An 18,734-nucleotide genomic window follows, 5' to 3' on the forward strand; every position below is an offset into this window, starting at 1 on the left:
CTTGCATAATCTACTTAATAATCATGCTTGAGGTTTAGTGTTTCATAAGGAACGTTAATTTGTGTTTTGATTAATCTTAATTTGTCAAGATTTACATGTATTTAATGACCCAATGAATTTCCCCAGAAAATTTCCTAATGTCAGTTATCACAGTTACCAAAGTTGTTTCTATGATTAATTTGCTATTTAGGGGAACCATTTGCCACACTCAGAATGTCTTTCTCAATGTGCCCTTTTTAGTGTCTCTTTAGGAATGTCCTTCTCCGCAGCTGTGCTAAGTGAAACAAACCAGAAACCATTCATTACACCATGGTCAACTTTCCAATACTATCTAGATAAGGGGCATCTATTAGAGAATATATTTTGATTTTTTTCAAAAGGAAATACAAAACTTCAAAACACTATGGAAGGGGGTGTTTTTTTGGTAAAATCTCAATTGTTGATGCTCTTCCAACATAACCTAGAAAGTGTACATACCACCAAAAGAGAGTGTTTTGCGATCCAGGCTAAGAAACAGCAAACACTGAATCTGCTATCTTAAATTTGAGGAAGGAATAATAGGGTTTGATAGATGTTTTCTATGGCATAGTTATTTCCATCTTTGCTCTCTCTTTGTATAATTTCTTCAGTTTTACTTTGATTTAATACTTCTGTCTTGTTTTGTGGTTGTTGGGTGGTTCTTGTTTGAATGTCCCTAAACTTTGGGCTCTCTAATGCTAAGTTATGGGATTGATTTCTTTTAATAATCACAGAAAGCACTTCATACTCACTTAAAAGAACAAATGTCTCATTTGTCTTACATAATTTGAGAGTTCCACAGAGTTTTGTCTACCTAAATTCAAGTAAAGGGAAGTTAATCTTACATTTATAAAATATTCAAGTGACTTTATATCATAATTAAGATATGGAATTTTTATCAGCCTTGAAAAAAATGTTCTGGAACTTTCAGGAACTTTAGAAAAGTGAAATTACAGCTTTTTACTCACCTTAAATTAACTGTTCCCTTGAGGGTTCCTTTGAACAACAATTAGTATTGTAAATGTGCATTATAGATGTCCAAATTTGGCCTGAAAATGTGGGAAATTCTGATTAACCCTATAATTTTTTTTAATCTGAGCATTTAGAGGCTTGAGGACCAGGGATATTTTCAGAACATGTTTTATTCATTGTTATGCTCTCATGCCTAGCATACTGCTCGGTATATAGTAGATACTTAATAAATATTTGCTAAAAGAATGAGGACTGCTTTTCCAAGGTGCAGGCCATGAAACTGATTCTGGGTGATGCTCCTTAGTCTTTGAAAACAGGCTAACTCCATAAAACAATGGCTCCAGATGCACAGTGACAGGTGCTAAGTACCCTCACAGAAGCTACAGAGCTTGACAAACAAGAAGGTTGTATAGAGCGTAGCAACATGACTATAATAATCGTTAAACCAGCTTGTGTCCTGGTTTGTACTTGTGTACTTGGCATAGATAGTCTTTTAGCCAGATCTGCTAGGCCTGGTAAAATGCCACTATCTGAGTGCTGAATGAGGAAGTTCCAAGTTAGGTAATTTAGCAAAGGAACCAGACCTGACAAAAAAAGGATTATCCATTGGAAGCAAGAAAGGCAAAATGGCTGGGCCCGATGGAAAGGGGTGCCTTGGATAAATATCCACAAACTTACCCTTTCTTCCCACTCTTTTCAATCTTCTTCTACCTCTGTTCCAATACAGCTCCCTCTCTTATAACTCCCACTTTAAAATCCCTTTACTTAGGCATAAGCCAGATTCCGATGCTGCTAACTTATTTTAGACATCCAAACCTCTGGGCTAGGAAGAGATTCAATTATTAAATCTTAACTTCTATTGAGTTTTACCTGAATGATCTATGTAACTGACTTAAGAAAATTAAGAAAGTCAGTTAAGGGCTAACACAGGAGAATTACTTAATCTAGACAAGTCCTTCATGCTAAGATCTGTGTATCTTCCCCCCATGCAAACAAAGTCCTCTCCATGGAACTCTATGGTACCTCCTACTAGAGGTCATTCTCTCCAGTGATTGCCACTCCTAATAGGTTGAGTGTTAGGGGCTGACAACATATAGTAAAGACACTTGAGAATGATGTTGAAAAACTTTCTCAAGTGCTCTTAAGGTTTTGTGGATGATTCTAAGAATATTGGAATTCCAAGAACATATTTGTACATTGATTTAGTAACTGACCACTCTCAAAAAAGATTTAAGACAATTCACAGTGAAAACCTAAGTGAAAGTAAGCCAAAATATTTAACACAAGTCAGAAACAGGAAACAAAAGTTAGAGAGATGAAAGGAAAAAGAATTCTTAAACTCTCTTGAGGCAATGGAACACAAAATTTAGTGGTGAATTTCCTACTCACCAAAGAGACCAACGAAAAGAGCACATTGGGCATGTATCTCTCAATTTCTAGCAAAGAGAATGCAACAGTTCTTTAGGAACAATAAATATGTGTGAGGGAAAAAAAAGCAGAAAAAGCTAGAAGTAAACTTTCCACTGAACATCTACAATGCACAGGATTATTTACATTCATTATGACATTTAATTGTGGGCACAACCCTGTGAGGTAGATATTATTTTTACAATAAAGGAAACTGAATCTCAAGAAAATTTAATTGACTTGACAAAAGTCACAGCTAGTAAGGGATGGAACTAGGACTTGAGCTCATGCCTATCTGATTCCATAGCTCATATCACACCCAGAGAAGTGAATATCCCCTACTTCTATTTCATCATCTCACCTGCACCTTCCAATTCAAAGCATGCATACACACACACACACACACACACACACACACACGTGCACAATTTTTCCTTCTATAACCAGGCTATATTCAGAAAGTATAATTGAGAAACTTCAGGAGAATGACAGAAATAACAGCTGTAAGCTCAGTATTCTCATTCCAACTACTATAACGGTAGCAATATCTCCATTTATGTGAAACATAAAATGCCTTTATAGATAAACCCTAAGAGAAAAATAGGCATATCTGTTACTTGGGCTAATGTTCTTTATGTTTTTATCTGTATGGGGACATCTGAGAGTTACACGGAGACCACAATAGTGGGCTTCAGGCAGGAAAAGTAAATCATATGCAGAGAAGCCAGTGAACTGGGGTTTGTTCCTAACATAGCACCTCCAAATAAAGTGGCCCCATTTCAGAAGACAGTGTCGAAACCTAGCTTAACTCTAGCCTAGCATCACGTGCCAAAGAATTGAATGTGATTAGTTTAGACAGGTAGAAGGACCAGCAAACTAGAGGGTTGCTTCCATGAGAGGAGCTGGGTTGTTTGTGATCCCAGCAAAGCGTGGGAAAAGAGTCTCCAACTCCAAAGGCAGAAATGGGCAAAGACAAGTTATCATTCTGGAGAGGTCTCCAGTCTAAGCAGGCAATCGGACCGGTGTCCAGTCATGGAGGTGAAGCCTGAAGGTTACGGTTAAGGGGAGAGGTTTCAGATGAGTGCCTAGGAACTCAGACAGAGGAGAGCTCCTTTTTTGGGAGTCTGAGCCAGGTAATACAGGAACTTTAAGATAAAAGTCTGAGTTTCTATGGCTGTTCGGAGCTGGATGAGCAGGGTCCTACAATCAACACACTATTGTAACTTATGACAAATTCCAATATTGCAAAGGCTCTTATTCTCTGGCAAAGAAACACAGATGGATCAAGTGACTTGCACAAGCATCAGCCTGTGGCAAATTCATGACCAGAATTTATATTCTGTGGCTTTTCTTCTAAAACACCCTTGACCCATTTCTGTGGGTGACTACAATGAAGGAAATAAGACTGGAAACAGTGGCTGTCATGTTTCAGGTCTCTCATCGATCCTTTTGTATCTTATCACGATCAGTCTGACCAATTGCATCACACAGTGGTCCTGCAGACGCAGGATCCCTGTAGTTACTTTAATATTTAACATAGTAAAAATTGTGAGTTAACTCAAATATGATCTAACTTGAAGTTTCTCTGCGGGCCACATGCATCTGAATTATCTGCACAAATAATTTATTATTACTTTTAGCTATAGTCGACAGCAATAAGAAGGTTGACCCAAAAAGGTAGGAAATCCTAAAATTACATTTTTAGGCACTATATAATGCCTTCTCCCTCTACTCCAAAGCATATTTAAATGGATCCATTTTTACTGACAGAGGAAAGTCAACCTGAGAATTAAAATTTCTATATGCCACCCAAAATAGCTAAGACACATACAGAAGAGTTGAGTATCCTTGACCCATTGTATACTGGACATTTTTTTTAATAACGTCAAATTTTATTCAATTTAAATTGAGTAGCACTCATCACAAGCTATTGTTTAATCTTTTTTTACAAGTTTTAATTTAGTCACTGAATAGGTTGTCAAAACAGTAGAGCTGTTAGGAGGTTTATGTATGCATCGTAACTTCTGGCACAATTTCCATTTCTGAAAACTGAACTACAGTTTTAAAGTACGTTTGCTCTTCTCCTTCCCTTTCTCTATTTTCAGTGCTTATCAAAATATTTAGTACTAATAATGTGCATATGAAACATAAATATTCCAAGTATTGTTAGCTAAGGGCTAACAATATGGTATGTGACACTTTCTGGTATATGACACAAATACCGTGGCTATTTCAGGATCGTTATTTTTCCTAATTATAACGAAGATGTGTACCAGAGATAGTAGTCCATATTGACTTGAGATTCCTTCTAAAGGTTGTCTTTCTAGTTGTACCACCTTTCATTAGTTATGTCTTATTAATTGTCACATTGCATTATATCTGTGCACAGTATGGTGCTACATAACATAATGCAGGAAATGAGAAGCAGTGTGAAACGTTGTAGGCATTACATTTTAATGAGACAGCATTTGTGTTGCGTCTGAATGCCTGCAGTTAATTCAGAGAACAAGTATTTGAGTTAAAATTCTGACATGTTCAGCAAAGCAAGTATTCATTAAGGCAGGCGAGGTAGAAGCATTGTAAGAACCCCTGTGTGACATTTACTACACCTGCGGTTCTGTGAACGCGAAATATACTTTATTTCAGGTGGAGGTAACCCTGTGCGCCGGTAGTATGAAACTCTTTCTTTTTTTTTCTTCAGGTCCTAAAGGGTTTCCCAGAATGTTTACAAGCTGACATTTGTCTACATCTCAACCAGACTTTGCTGCAAAACTGCAAAGCCTTTCGAGGGGCAAGTAAAGGTTGCCTTAGAGCTTTGGCAATGAAGTTCAAGACCACCCATGCACCTCCAGGAGATACCCTGGTTCACTGTGGGGACGTCCTCACTGCACTTTATTTCTTATCCAGAGGCTCCATTGAAATCCTCAAAGATGACATTGTGGTAGCTATTCTGGGTGAGTGTTTTAGAATTGGATAGTCACAAATTCAGTTATTAGCTACTGCAATGCATAGTTTAAAATGATAGAGAAGAGGGCTTTCCTATTTATTTATGAGTGCTAAGACTGATAAGTAATTTTAAAGCTCTATTTAAAATTCAATTCAAATCAAATTAACCTTGCAGAAAATATGTTTTCTTGACTGTCTCACTTTTTCTCTGGTGTGTAAATGCTTCCATCTTGGCACCTACTTAAGCTTTTGAGGCCAGATATATGAAAATAGTCAGCATTTTCCTTTTCATGTTAGAGGATCTTGGACTTATGCTGAGATCTTATCACCTTAAATATATACATAGTAAGCATACTTGCTAGCATGTGCCAATGCCCTGTCATGAAGTGGGTTTATATGTTGATGAATTTCATCTACTTGCTGTGCACTTTACCTGCTGTGTCCCATCAAACAGAATTATATGAGTCCTTACCTGGGTAATATAGGGCTATAAACTTAGCACCTAGGGATAAAAGTGGTGAGGAGATGAAAATTAGTAATAAGTTAAACTGGTTTGGGTGCAAAAGAAAGTCCATCTGTCCAATCTGCCTCTTCAAAAATAAATTTAGTCATTGCGAACTTGTAAGATTTCTTTAGAATATTAGAACAATGGTGAAGAACAAGGGAGCAGAGAGAAACTAGATCAGTTGTTGTCCTCTCCTATCCCCTAGCCAGTATGTTTAAGCCTCCGTCTCCCCATGAGAATACCCACCCCCAATGATTGTGAACATGTGCACTTCCTTTTTCCTGCAGATTAAATCTGGTCCTATTTAAATAACAAGCACATAAGTCAGTGATTTCCTTTCACTTGACTCTTGATGTTAACATCCAAAAGGACAAGGATATTGTCTGTTTTCTTCACTGCTACGCAGAGCCAAAATGGGCATAGCACAGGACCCAATACATGAATGAAGATGTTTGAGAGATTCCTATTTATTTTGATAATTTTATTATGAGAGCCTTTTGAAAATTTTTTCAAAATTGACCAGATGCACAATTTGGTTTACGATCCAATAAGCAGGCTAAAAACATATTCTAAATCACTTAGCAGCTAAACAATAAAGTGAGATTTTCACCAGATTTGGCTTTGACAGTTTGCTTTAGTATGGTGCCAGGGAAGGAGCACACATCATTGCATTCCTGATCTTCAAATCAGCCATCCCTAACTTCTACAGGAAGGTAACAAGCCTTCTTGCTTTATAAAATAATAATTTTAGGGCTTCCCTGGTGGCGCAGTGGTTGAGAGTCCACCTGCCGATGCAGGGGACACGGGTTCGTGCCCCGGTCCGGGAAGATCCCACATGCCGCGGAGCGGCTGGGCCCGTGAGCCATGGCCGTTGAGCCTGTGCATCCGGAGCCTTTGCTCTGCAACGGGAGAGGCCACAACAGTGAGAGGCCCGTGTACAGCAATAAAAATAAAAATAAATATAAATATAAGATAATAATTTTAGAGTGTAGTTAAGCTGTACACGGTGACTGGCTTACCCTTTGCTCATTTACAGTCACATAGCTAATTAAAATACGAAGCTCATGCTGAATTTAGTTCAGAGCTTTTCTCTGATAATATCTATACTGAAGTAGCAAAACTATAAAGAATTTCAAGAGATTCTCCTTTTCTGTCTCCATTTCCATGTAAATCTGCACTTAAAATCCTCAGAAATAGTGATTATTTATTCTATTTTTGAAAAGCTAAGTATTTATTTAAACTACAGTTAATGTATTCTCTCCAATGTTAATTTTTCTTATAAAGATATGGCATCTGATTTCTCCCCATTATATTCACATTTAGAATAAGAACATTACAGCATTTTTCTTTTACATGAACTTTATTGTTTAAAAGTCTTGGTAGTTTCCATAGTCAGGTATATATGAACTTGTCTACCAAAAACTACAGTAACAGATCCAGGGAGTTTTTTCTAAATCTGAAAAGAAGCTTCAGGATATATGTAAGAAGGTACATTTTACGCTGCCATTGACTACCTTTAAAAGTTATGTAATCAATAATCCATCAGTAGTTATTACCCATGTATTCCATAGGTATGATTTTTAAGTGCCTTGACATTCAGAGACAGAAAAATCTAAGTGGCCATGACTTTCAGGGAAAGTATTGGGAGAAGATGAAACATATCAAGGGTGCTAAGATTATGACTGGAGTCAGAATGCATGGGATTTAGTCATGGCCACTCTCTCCCTCCCTTTACTTCACCCAACTAAGAAGGTGACCTTGACCTAATCCGTTTACTCTCTTTAATCTTCTTTCCATATTCATAAAATTTGGATAATAATTAGTAATTTTTTCATGAGGTTATTTTGGGGATCAAGTGAGATAATACACCTAAGCATTTGACACAGTGCCTGACACCTACTTAGTCCTCAGCATTTGTTGTTGCTGTCATTATCATCCTCATCACTGAAGGGCACCTAGGAAAGAGGTGACATGTGGCTAGGCAGAGGGTCTGCGGAGGGTGCCCATCAGAAGCCAGACAGTGAAATAACCCCAGGTTTGGCAAAAAAGCAGGAAGGACACACTTTTAGAAGAAAGGCCATAAGGCCATATAGTAAAAAAGCATGACTGCATTTTTTTTTTTGAGAAAATGTAACTAGATTTATTAAACAATTGGGCAACTTTATTAAGGGCAAATCCAAAAGTGGTTACTAAAGGAAACAGGGTATGTTCAAATTGTACCCCTAGTCCTCTTAAGTGTTAAAAGAGTTCCACCAAAACCCCATGTTTGGCATCACCTCCTGAGACCGTCCTGAGATAGAAAGTTTTAAAATTTGACTCTCCACAGCCTTTCCCATATTCCTAGGTTGACAAAATTAGACCACACCTACTATTGGCAAGACTCTTTTCTAGCAATGTGTGGCATAGCAGACTAGAGCCGTGTTTGCTGCATTCCAGATGCTTAGCCAAAGAATCAAAACAAGGAAGTAATGGGGATTATACCAGGACCAGTGCTCTAAGAGACAAAATTCCGGTCAGTGAACAAACATGAGTGGGGCAGCCAGTACGAGGTACTGGAATTTTGCTGCCCAAATGTCTGTTGGCTGTAGGGTCTTACATATGAAATTTTTGGTTCATGGATTGGTCAGTGGTCCCCTTCTACTTTCAGAAGGAAAACATTAAGTTCAGATTCCTTTTATTTCCTTTTTTTCCTTTTCTCCTTTTATCTTTTTTAGGAAAAAATGATATATTTGGAGAAATGGTTCATCTTTATGCCAAACCTGGAAAGTCTAATGCAGATGTAAGAGCTCTCACGTACTGTGACTTGCATAAGATCCAGAGAGAAGACTTGCTAGAGGTTTTGGATATGTATCCTGAGTTTTCTGATCACTTTCTCACAAACCTAGAGTTGACTTTCAACCTAAGGCATGAAAGTGCAAAGGTATATGTTGCCTGCTTACTTTTGTACTCTGACATTTTATTTTATTCTTGGATTGCCCAAATACCTCTGAAAGATCAAGTGGAATAGTGTAGAAAAACTTAAGCAATTGTGAATATTTGAAAGGAAAAGCTAACTTAATATTGGAATTTCTCAATTATAGAGATGGAATTCAGTCTAATTTCTTTCAAGTATATTGAATAATTTTAGGTAGTTCAATTACTTTTGACCTTTTAGGAACTCTTGGGTGGTATATTTGATTTATAATAGCCTTGGTTTATATTGAGTGTGCCAATTATTTGTAATAAATGGGTGAGTCTAGGCTATTGAAAATTGCCTAGAAGAGTTTATCTTATAAAGAGGTTAAAATATTCTCTCAGCTATTATTTACACCATAAACTGTTTACCGATATCTTTTCAATAATTATGAAGAAGTTAAACTCTTAAAGTTTAGGCCCATATTTAACACAATTTCTAAATTGCAGAAGTATAAATTAATCAGGCTTATACCTGAGCCAAAATTAATGCTACAGAATGAAGAGCATTTACTCTACTAGAAATAATATTTTAAGTAATTCTGCATATGATTTCACCTAGGATGAATTTTGAGAGTGTAACCCTTATATCCCTCACCCTCTTCCACTATGAAAATGTGTCCTTATGACCTACGAGTATTCTAAGAATATAGACTTTATCTTGCAGCAAGATGTTGTTGTTGCAGCAACAATTTATTACTTGGTTATTCCTCCATCCCCTTCCCCCCAAACGTCATAACCCCAACTCCAATTCTAAATACTTTTTTGTCAGAAACCAAATGTTTTTGACACTTGCCAGTGTATTTTAATGCTAACAAATAAAAGATCCTCAAGTCAAGAGTTAGGTAAAACGTGGTATATTTCATTCTCCCTGGAGTTACAGTCATTCCCAGGGTGCTGTGAGAGACAAAGATTTTAAGGTCACAAGAGTACCATTCAATAACCTGAAACACCAGCTCAGTAGTTACTTCTTTTCAAAAAGCTGAAAAGTTGAAAAATAATTAGGTGGTAAGAGGTTCGTTACCAAGAGTATATTCTTTTTATAATGATTTTAATTCAGAATTCTATCAAATTGCAGTTTGAGATCACAACCTCATTCTTACTTTGCTTTTAAAAACAACAGGCATCTACCTCAGATAACTTATTTACATAAAACGTTTAGGCAGCAACCAAAAAAATATTTGGAAACTTCCAGTTTTGTTTACAAGAGAGGGAGGAAGGAGGAATGGGGAACAAAATAATCAAGGGTTCAGAGCATAGTGTTTATTGAATTCAACCTTATATTTATTCTTGTGAAATTTAACCTTGCCATCATCACCATGTAATTTAAACATCATAGCTAATTATAATTAATTTACACTTTTTTCTCTGTAGTAATGCAGATTCTGCTATTTTTTAAATTATTATTATTTTTATTTTAACTTTACCAAGTTACATAAAATATATTCCACATGAAGGAATATGTTGTCTCTAAATGTTGACAACATCATCCCCAAACATTTCTGATAAATAACTTCTACAACTCTGATTTCCCCATTAGGTGGAGAAACTACTAGGATTATTCTAGCAGACTATTTTATAATTTAGAGAAAACCATTAAGCAAAGTATTGTAGCTATCTGCCTGCAATCTAATAATTAAGTCTCAAAGTGGTTGAAATAATATGAAATAGTAAAGAGCTTACTGATGATACATTGTGTTCAAATTGAATAATCTTCCATTTTATCTTCACGTTCCATTAACAAAGGCTGATCTCTTATTACAATCCCAGTCCATGAATGATTCTGAAGGAGACAACTGTAAACTACGCAGAAGGAGATTGTCATTTGATAGTGAAGGAGAGAAAGGTAATTCATTCTTTTCTAAAATTTAAATGCAGAACATGTGGTTATCAGTTCTTCTTACTTAAATGCTCATTATACTTCTGATTTCAAGGATAAACTTTATTCAGATTTTAAGGTAAATCCTTTGCTTTTTACAGTAGCTAATGATATGGTTTCTGCTTGATAGCTCTCAACAGTGTTTCTCAAGACCTGATCCTAGGCCCTCTTCTTTTCTTATTCTATGTCATACTCTTTCCCCGAGTAATCTCATTTATACCCATAGTTTAATTATATTTTCACATAGGAGATGTACATATTTATATCTTAATCCCAGATCATCTGAGCTTCAGTCTCATATATCCAAATGCCTATTAAGCCATCTACTTGAAATCGCAAGGGCAGCTCAAACTCAACATTTCTTAAATTGAAATCATGATGTCCCACTGGAAACCTATCTCTCCATCAATTGCCGTGTCTCTAAATGGCATCACCATTCTATAAACTGCACAAAACAGATCTATCTAGGAACCAACCATCTCTCAACCTCTTCATCCACCCTGGTAACAAGTCTTGTTAGTGGCACCTGCAACACATCCATTTACTCTTCAAACCAGGTCTCTATTGTTTCACTTTTCTCCATCTTCAGAGCCGCAACTCTGGACCAAGCTACCATAATACTGAAACACATTTCAACTCACCTTCCCAACTTGCCCTCTGTCATCTATTCTCCACACTGGACCACTGGTGATTTTTTTTTTTTCTAAATGCAGGTATGTTTATGTCACCCACATATTTAAAGCCCTCTAAAGACTTCCCATTCCCTAAATTCTTCATAGGGTAGGTTTATGCCTACCTCTTCAGTCTTATCTCATACCATCCTTTCCTTCACTACCCTAACCTGGCCTTCCCCATCAGCTCCTCTCTTTTGCAGCATTTATTCCAGCTGTACTTCCATATGATTTGCATCATCATTTAATCAGTGATATCTGCCTGTAGATCATAAGCCCCTTGGGAAATATTTAGTCACCTGAAGCTTCAGTGCTTGCCTCACAGCAGGTCTTCAACAAATATTTGTTGAAAGAATGACTGAGTTAATGAACTAGCATTTGAGCATTTTCCATATGATTCTTTTCCTCCTTTTGCCTTCTTAATCCAAGTTCTTTTCTTGGCCCTCTTCCCTCTGGATTCTCTCCCAAGGGGAGAGCATCTACTAGCTTTAACTTGCCCTATATTTCAAGTGAACTCAGCTACCCTCTCTTTCACATACATCATTTTTGTGTTTTTGCTTATATCCTTTCCTTAATTGGAATTTACTTCCCTATCCTTAAACACACACACACACACTCACACACAGCTATACCACACCACTTTTTCATCCGTTAAATTACATTTTTTTGTCAAGGTTAATCTTCAGTGATATTCAGTGTGAACTCTTCCTTGATTTCCTCAAAAATATAGGTTTTCTTTCTTTCCTGAATTCCTAAGCCACTTCCCTGTTGTTATACAGATGGTCCTTGACTTACGATGAAACAATTTGTGATTTTTTCACTTTACAATAGTGCGGAAACAATACACATTTAGAAGAAACCATACTTCAAATTTTGAATTTTGATCTTTTCCCAGCTAGCAATACGCTGTGACGCTCCCTTGTGATGCTGGGCAGCGCCACTCCCAGTCAGCCACACGGTCAAGAGGGAAACAGCCAATACACTTACAACCATTTTGTTTTTCACTTTCAGTGCAGTATTCAATAAATTACATGAGATATTCAGCAGTTTATTGTAAAATAAGCTTTTGTTAGATGATTTTGCCCAACCATAGACGAATGTAAGTGTTCTGAGCATGTTTAAGGTAGATTAGGTTAAGCTATGATGTTCAGTATGTTAGATGTATTAAATGCATTTTCAACTTATGATATTTTCAACTTACAATGGGTTTATTGGGCTGTAACCCCATTGTAAATCAAGGAAGATCTTTATTTTCAAAATCTGCCCTGTTCAGTGGTTATTGGTACGTTTGTCCTTTTTCTCTGTCAAACTGCAGATTCTTTTAGCAAATCATGGTTGATAAATATCTGTTGAATTGGGCTAACTGTTGACTCCTCTGGCTGATTGCAGAACAATAAACCATTCACAGATAGGTGATAATTTATTACTGCAATGTCCTTCATTATTCTCCTAGTGACTTTTTCTAAAATCAGAACCATAACAGTCAAGCTGTTCTTCTGTCAACTTAATCTAAATCCCTTATCCTGAAGTTAATCTCATATTTTGATCTCACTAGAAATGAAGAACAGCTTGACGATATTGTCTATATAATAATGTCCCCCATACAGTTGAAGATTTATTAAATCTCCTTTCAATCTTGTTCAGTTTCTTCATTCTCAAGCTAAATAACTTAACGTTTTTATCTCCTGACGAGGCCCTGAGTGTGTCACAATTTATATTGTGCTCGTGCACGTAGACATTTCTATTGATTCTGAAAACTTTTCCTTTAATCACAGGCTTAGTCTATAAGACCCATTTTATATAAAGTGTTGATGGTAAGGGATTTGCCTGCCTGTAGCTCTTTGAAGTTTCCTGGCGTGTCAGTGAGTAAGCACTTTTTGGTCAACATGAAAACACAATTAACTCCAGTTATCCAGAGCCTGAGAGCCTATTCCAGTCTTCAGGACTCCATGGTGCAATAGGCAAGTTGAAAATTCGCTGAAAGCAATTTAATCCCAATCACCCCAATCTAAAGATCTGAAAGGGCCGCTCATTCTATATATCTTGATATAGAATCAATATCTGGGAGGAAAATGCATATAAGTAAGTATAAAGAGCAGAGAACTTTCAGAAGATAATTGATACTAAATGATATGGAGGGTACATAAACTAAAAGCTGCCCATGAAACGTATTGATTACTTTAGAGTTGGTTTACTGCTCATTTGAAACAATACCTTGAGGGCAGATATCCCAGAGTGCTGATGACTGTGAATTAATCAGCAGAGGCATCAAGAACCAGAGGGAAGAACACGTGGTTAGCCACTGGAGACAGACAGAGGTTGAGTCTTACAGTTACCACTCACGACCTACTCAATACAATACTGGAACTCTTCAGGCTTCAGCTCTCACCTGCACAGCGCCCCCCATCATGCCTACCACGTGGTGCTAAGGAGCTTACATTCAAAAAGAGATATTAAAAATGAAAAGATATATATAGAACCTCTGCAAGTTGACTTGAACTAAATAGAAGCTTAACGTATCGGATCACTTCTCTCCTAAAATGCATTTGTAGAGGAAAGTGGTTTGTCCTCATAGGCTGCACATTTCTTTTAAGAATATAAACTCAGTTCCTGACAAGTAAGAGTTGTCAGTTCAGGTCCAAATTTGAGGACACCTTGTATTTTTTTGAAGATATATCCAAGAAGTTCTCTTTCCTTCCTAAAATTCTGGCATGGAGGTACCCAGGACCTCCCCGAACTGACTATGGTCATTGTAGGGGGAGATGTTATAGTTCCTGAGAGGGAAGTAAAATGTTATTTTTACAGAAAGTGAAGAATAAAAATGTATCTTCAATGACTTCCTTAGTGATCACAAGCATTGGCAAAATAGTTGGACAGAACAGAAATAAATGTGGTATAACCGTTTGGAACATGTTGAAAAATAGTCTCTAACTGGTCTTCAGAGTTGGATTGTACTTACTTCAGAGTGTGTCAGTGCGGTTTATTGGGTTATGGGAATACTTCTTTTAAAATTTTGTGATGTGGAGCTAAGATCCCACAAGCTGTGCGGCACAGCCAAAATAAAATAAAATAATAAAATTTTATGTTGTGTATATTTTATAATATACATAAATTTTAGTACAATAGCATGTAAAATGGCACATGAGATACACACACAAGCACATATATATTTTTTACTGATAGCACTTTTGTGACCAAATATTTGGAATATTCTGCTCAACTTTTTCTATGAACGGAAAATGCAATATCAAAGTAGCTACTAATGGCTGACTTAGGGAGACAGTGACCTTTTGAGAGAGAATAATGCAATGAGAACAGCAATTAACAGGCCTCCCCAGAAAACAGAAAAAAAAATTAAAATGTGCTAAAGATATGACTGTACCAACCAAAGGGATGGAAATTAAGGTGAAAAAATGTCCAGCATCTTCTTTACTTTGGATTTAGATAGTGCCACACATTTCATGAAAAAACAGGAACCCATTTTAAGAGATATACACATCCTAAGAGCAATTTTCTCATTTCCCTACCCATGTAATTTTTATTGAAATGGGCACTTCTATATATATCAACTGGTAAAATCTAGTGTTCCAGAAAATGAGTGGAAAGAGGTCTTGAACTCATCATACCTGTGTTTCAAAGAATAGCAATAAAGCTTATCTCCTTGTAATGTTGGTTTAGTGATTTCACATTGCCATCCAAAAGTCAGTAAAGTTTTGAAAGTGTTTCTCCAAAATAAATAACTTCTGTGAAAGTTATTGAAGTTAGGAGTAAATATATACACTGTTAAACTTGTTTTTACAGAATATAGGTGGGTCAAATTCTAATTTTATTAAGTTTTTAAATATATTGCTATTATACTTTGGCATCTCTTTGGAATATCTTCTCCAATAATAAATAATGATTAGCTTTTGTTATCCATTTCAGTAATACATAAATGTATCTTTATTTTAATTTTTAAGATAAATTCTTTATCTTTATTTATATAGAAAAATGACTCTAATCCACTTTCAACTTTCTTTGATGCTAGAGAAGAACTAAAGTACTTGAGATCAAATGAAGAAATTTATTTTGGACACCAATTTTCCAATGAAATAAATGTTTTTTAATGCATTCAGCTGGAAAATGCTCAACTCATCTCAAAATCGTTACCAGTAGGAAATCTTAAACGCAAATGCTGAGAGAGTACATTAAATGCCTCTCTTTTACCAAAAGTTGGGTCCACCTGTTGGGTCTGACAAATAAAAATGATAAATCACCTGAGAGAAAGACTCCATAAATAATGGAGAGAGCGCAAGCATTTGTTCCCAGATTGTTTGAAATGTAAGAATTTTATATAATCATTCTTAAGATGGATGGGTCAACCACTCCATCAGGACATTCGTTCTGTGCTCTTCAATCCATCCTGAACACAGAGAGACACCTACAAGACAATTCACAACTGCTTTAGAACTGGATCCTGTGAGAAAAGGGGAGGAGGTGAACTGTCAGCCTACAGAAACAAGGGATTTTTTAAAAAAGTTTTCAGTCATCTAAATCAGAAAAATTCGAGGCTTAATTAAATAGGCAGGGTTTTTTTTCTTTGTAAAACGATGGTAACAGGAATGATTATACAGTCTCATTTCTAGCAAAAGGGAAAATGTAAAAACTACTCAGATTACTATTCGGAATACTATTTCTACATAGCATTTAAGAAAACAACATTAAGAAATAATAATAATAAAATAGCAGGGCTTCCCTTGTGGCGCAGTGGTTGAGAGTCTGCCTGCCGATGCAGGATACACGGGTTCGTGCCCCGGTCCGGGAAGATCCCACATGCTGCAGAGCGGCTGGGCCCGTGAGCCATGGCCGCTGAGCTTGCGCGTCCGGAGCCTGTGCTCCGCAACGGGAGAGGCCACAGCAGTGAGAGGCCCGCATACCGCAAATAAATAAAATAAAATAAAATAAAATAGCATTAAGAATAACATTAAGGAAAATAGTACCTAATGCTACTTAATGTCTATTAAATAATCCAGTTTAACCAGAAATGGAACAAGCCATCAAAATCTAGAGGTACCTGGAGGCCAATTATAATGCATTTCAGTCCAATATCATGTATTCCATTAGCCAACCTCCAGCCTAAGCCTGAGCAGTTTCCATTTTTAATCCACAAATAGATTGTCATTTCAACTGTCATTTTAAATGATCAGATTTGAAGCTTTGATTTATCTAGTATGGAATAGAAAAATGTTGCAGTTGGGCTGCATCAGAGAAACTGTTCACATGGCCTGAGTTCCAAAACGCAGCTGGCTGATGATCCAGTGGCAATGAACACAGAAGTAAATGTGGAGTAATTTCCCCTATGTATTAGAAAAAATTCAAGGATATCAAACGTTTTCTTCTTTCATGATCCTACTTTTACCTGAAATTCTTGCTAAAGGATTTAGATGCCATGTGTATGAAATAATTTGCTCCGGTTCACTAGAGAACTAAATAATAATCCCTCATTCACCACATTTTGTGAACACATGTCCCGAGTTGAAATCAGCAAGTTATAATTCAGTTTAACAATATATGTTGACTGATGAATTTGTGCCTAAGCATCCAAAATCAAGCCATAATTTAGTAAACTAAGACCAAGGCCCATGTGGTAGGTGGGACAGAACATTTTACCATGTATGAGGATTTACAAATCTACAGAGAACTCCCAAGGTCTTTCAAGCCAGAAAGGCGAAGTGATTTAATGATGTGTGATGTACATTCATTACAAATATCCATGTTAGCATTATCCTTACTTATATCAGAGACATATGAATTCGATGTTAATTCAGTTTACATTTGATTCTGCTGGAAAAGATTCCATGAAAGTGTTTAAAAGAAAAGCACTTTGGGGAAGATGAGAAGCCTTTGTTGGTTCAAATCCCATTGGTGCCCAAACTGCACAAAAATTTACTCAGGAGCAACAAACTGATGCAATTCACAAAGCAGGTATGAGTATAATTTAGAGAAGTGAAGTGTCTAATTTTTTTTAACATTTACTAGCATAAAATTGGAAACTATTATTTTTTGAGGAATGAAATGATATGTTTATAAAGTGGGGAAATGTTGATCAAATTTTCAGGAGGGGAGAAGTTAAAATCACAGGAAACAGAGGAAGAGATGACAAGAATGAAGGAAGGCTGTGTCCGTGACACTGGAGAGAAAGGGCTTGTGTAAGAAGAGTTGATCTGGATATTTACAGGCAACTAGACTAGTGGTTGAGCAGAGAAATATAAGTGATACTGAGTAATCAATGATGTCAACAATGCTTGAGACTGGAAAGGCCTGTGGTCTTCTCAGTAATGATGAAATTACTGAGCAAGTGGGGAATCTTAAGGAAAAGAAATTAAGCAATCTGCTTGCACTACATTGAACTTTAATTGGCAAGGTGTAAACTAACTCCTTAATAACCATTTCACGTGAACTGTTTTTTTTTGTGTGTGTGTGGTATGCGGGCCTCTCACTGTTGTGGCCTCTCACGTTGCGGAACACAGGCTCTGGATGCGCAGGCTCAGTGGCCATGGCTCACGGGACCAGCCGCTCCGCGGCATGTGGGATCTTCCCGGACCGGGGCACGAACCCGTGTATCCTGCATCGGCAGGCAGACTCTCAACCACTGCGCCACCAGGGAAGCCCCATGAACTGGTTTTTAAACTCTATCCATTTTTACCTTGGGCTGCTTTCTAGCTTCTCATATTTTAAATTATGATTTTTTTAAATAAAAGAAAAAGATCTCTGTTTAATTTCTGTGCCATATGGGAATTTTAAAAAACAGTTGGAAGTTTCTCTGGAGTGGCCTTAAATCAGTTCATTTGGCCTTCTATAAATAACAAAGTAAGCACAACCAGGCAGAGAATAGATGGAGACACCATCTTAAACATTTCTCTATAAAATGATATACCTTCTGGAGTATGTGGGTTAGTTATTAGCAGTAACCAGATGGAGAATTATACTGTCTCCCCAGGACACTAATGGGAACAAGTTCTGGGTTTTGTCTCTTGGAGTTTTTCCTGCTGAAATATGTTCTAACACAACCTGCAAGGCTGAAATTATCCTGACATTTCAGTATAAAGCAGCTAATAGGCACTACTGGCTTTAATGTAATTAGGTAAACCTACCTTAATTACTGTGTTTAAGCTTTGCAATATCCTGCACAACCAAACTGCCTGGAATGTCAAGGCCATTACATGCATTGAACTAGGGTTGAAGTTCAGCCTGCCAGCCTGTACCACAAGGAGGCTCCCGGTTTTGACCTTCACAATGTGGAATGACCACCACAGATGAGAGGGCATGAAGGTTAAAAGCAAACAAACAGTAAGCTGCATAGCGGTGACATTTTAGAATTGGGACACATTTTTCTTCACTTTTT

At 36.9% G+C, this 18,734-nt stretch overlaps 1 protein-coding gene across 1 annotated transcript in view; it reads left to right on the forward strand.

Annotated features, from left to right (window-relative positions):
- The window catches only part of KCNH7 (potassium voltage-gated channel subfamily H member 7), a 149,940-nt gene that overhangs the window by 116,483 nt on the left and 14,723 nt on the right, over window positions 1-18,734 (forward strand). The window contains exons 8-10 of the mRNA XM_089915923.1: window positions 5,099-5,351; window positions 8,563-8,768; window positions 10,571-10,646. Coding sequence (XP_089772049.1) covers window positions 5,099-5,351; window positions 8,563-8,768; window positions 10,571-10,646 — 535 coding nt within the window. The remainder of the gene's footprint in view (window positions 1-5,098; window positions 5,352-8,562; window positions 8,769-10,570; window positions 10,647-18,734) is intronic.

Source organism: Delphinapterus leucas, chromosome 8 (genome assembly GCF_059928025.1).
Source record: "Delphinapterus leucas isolate spDelLeu-1000000601 "Yukka" chromosome 8, BTC_Dleu_Yukka2, whole genome shotgun sequence".
NCBI classification, from domain to species: Eukaryota; Metazoa; Chordata; class Mammalia; order Artiodactyla; family Monodontidae; genus Delphinapterus; species Delphinapterus leucas.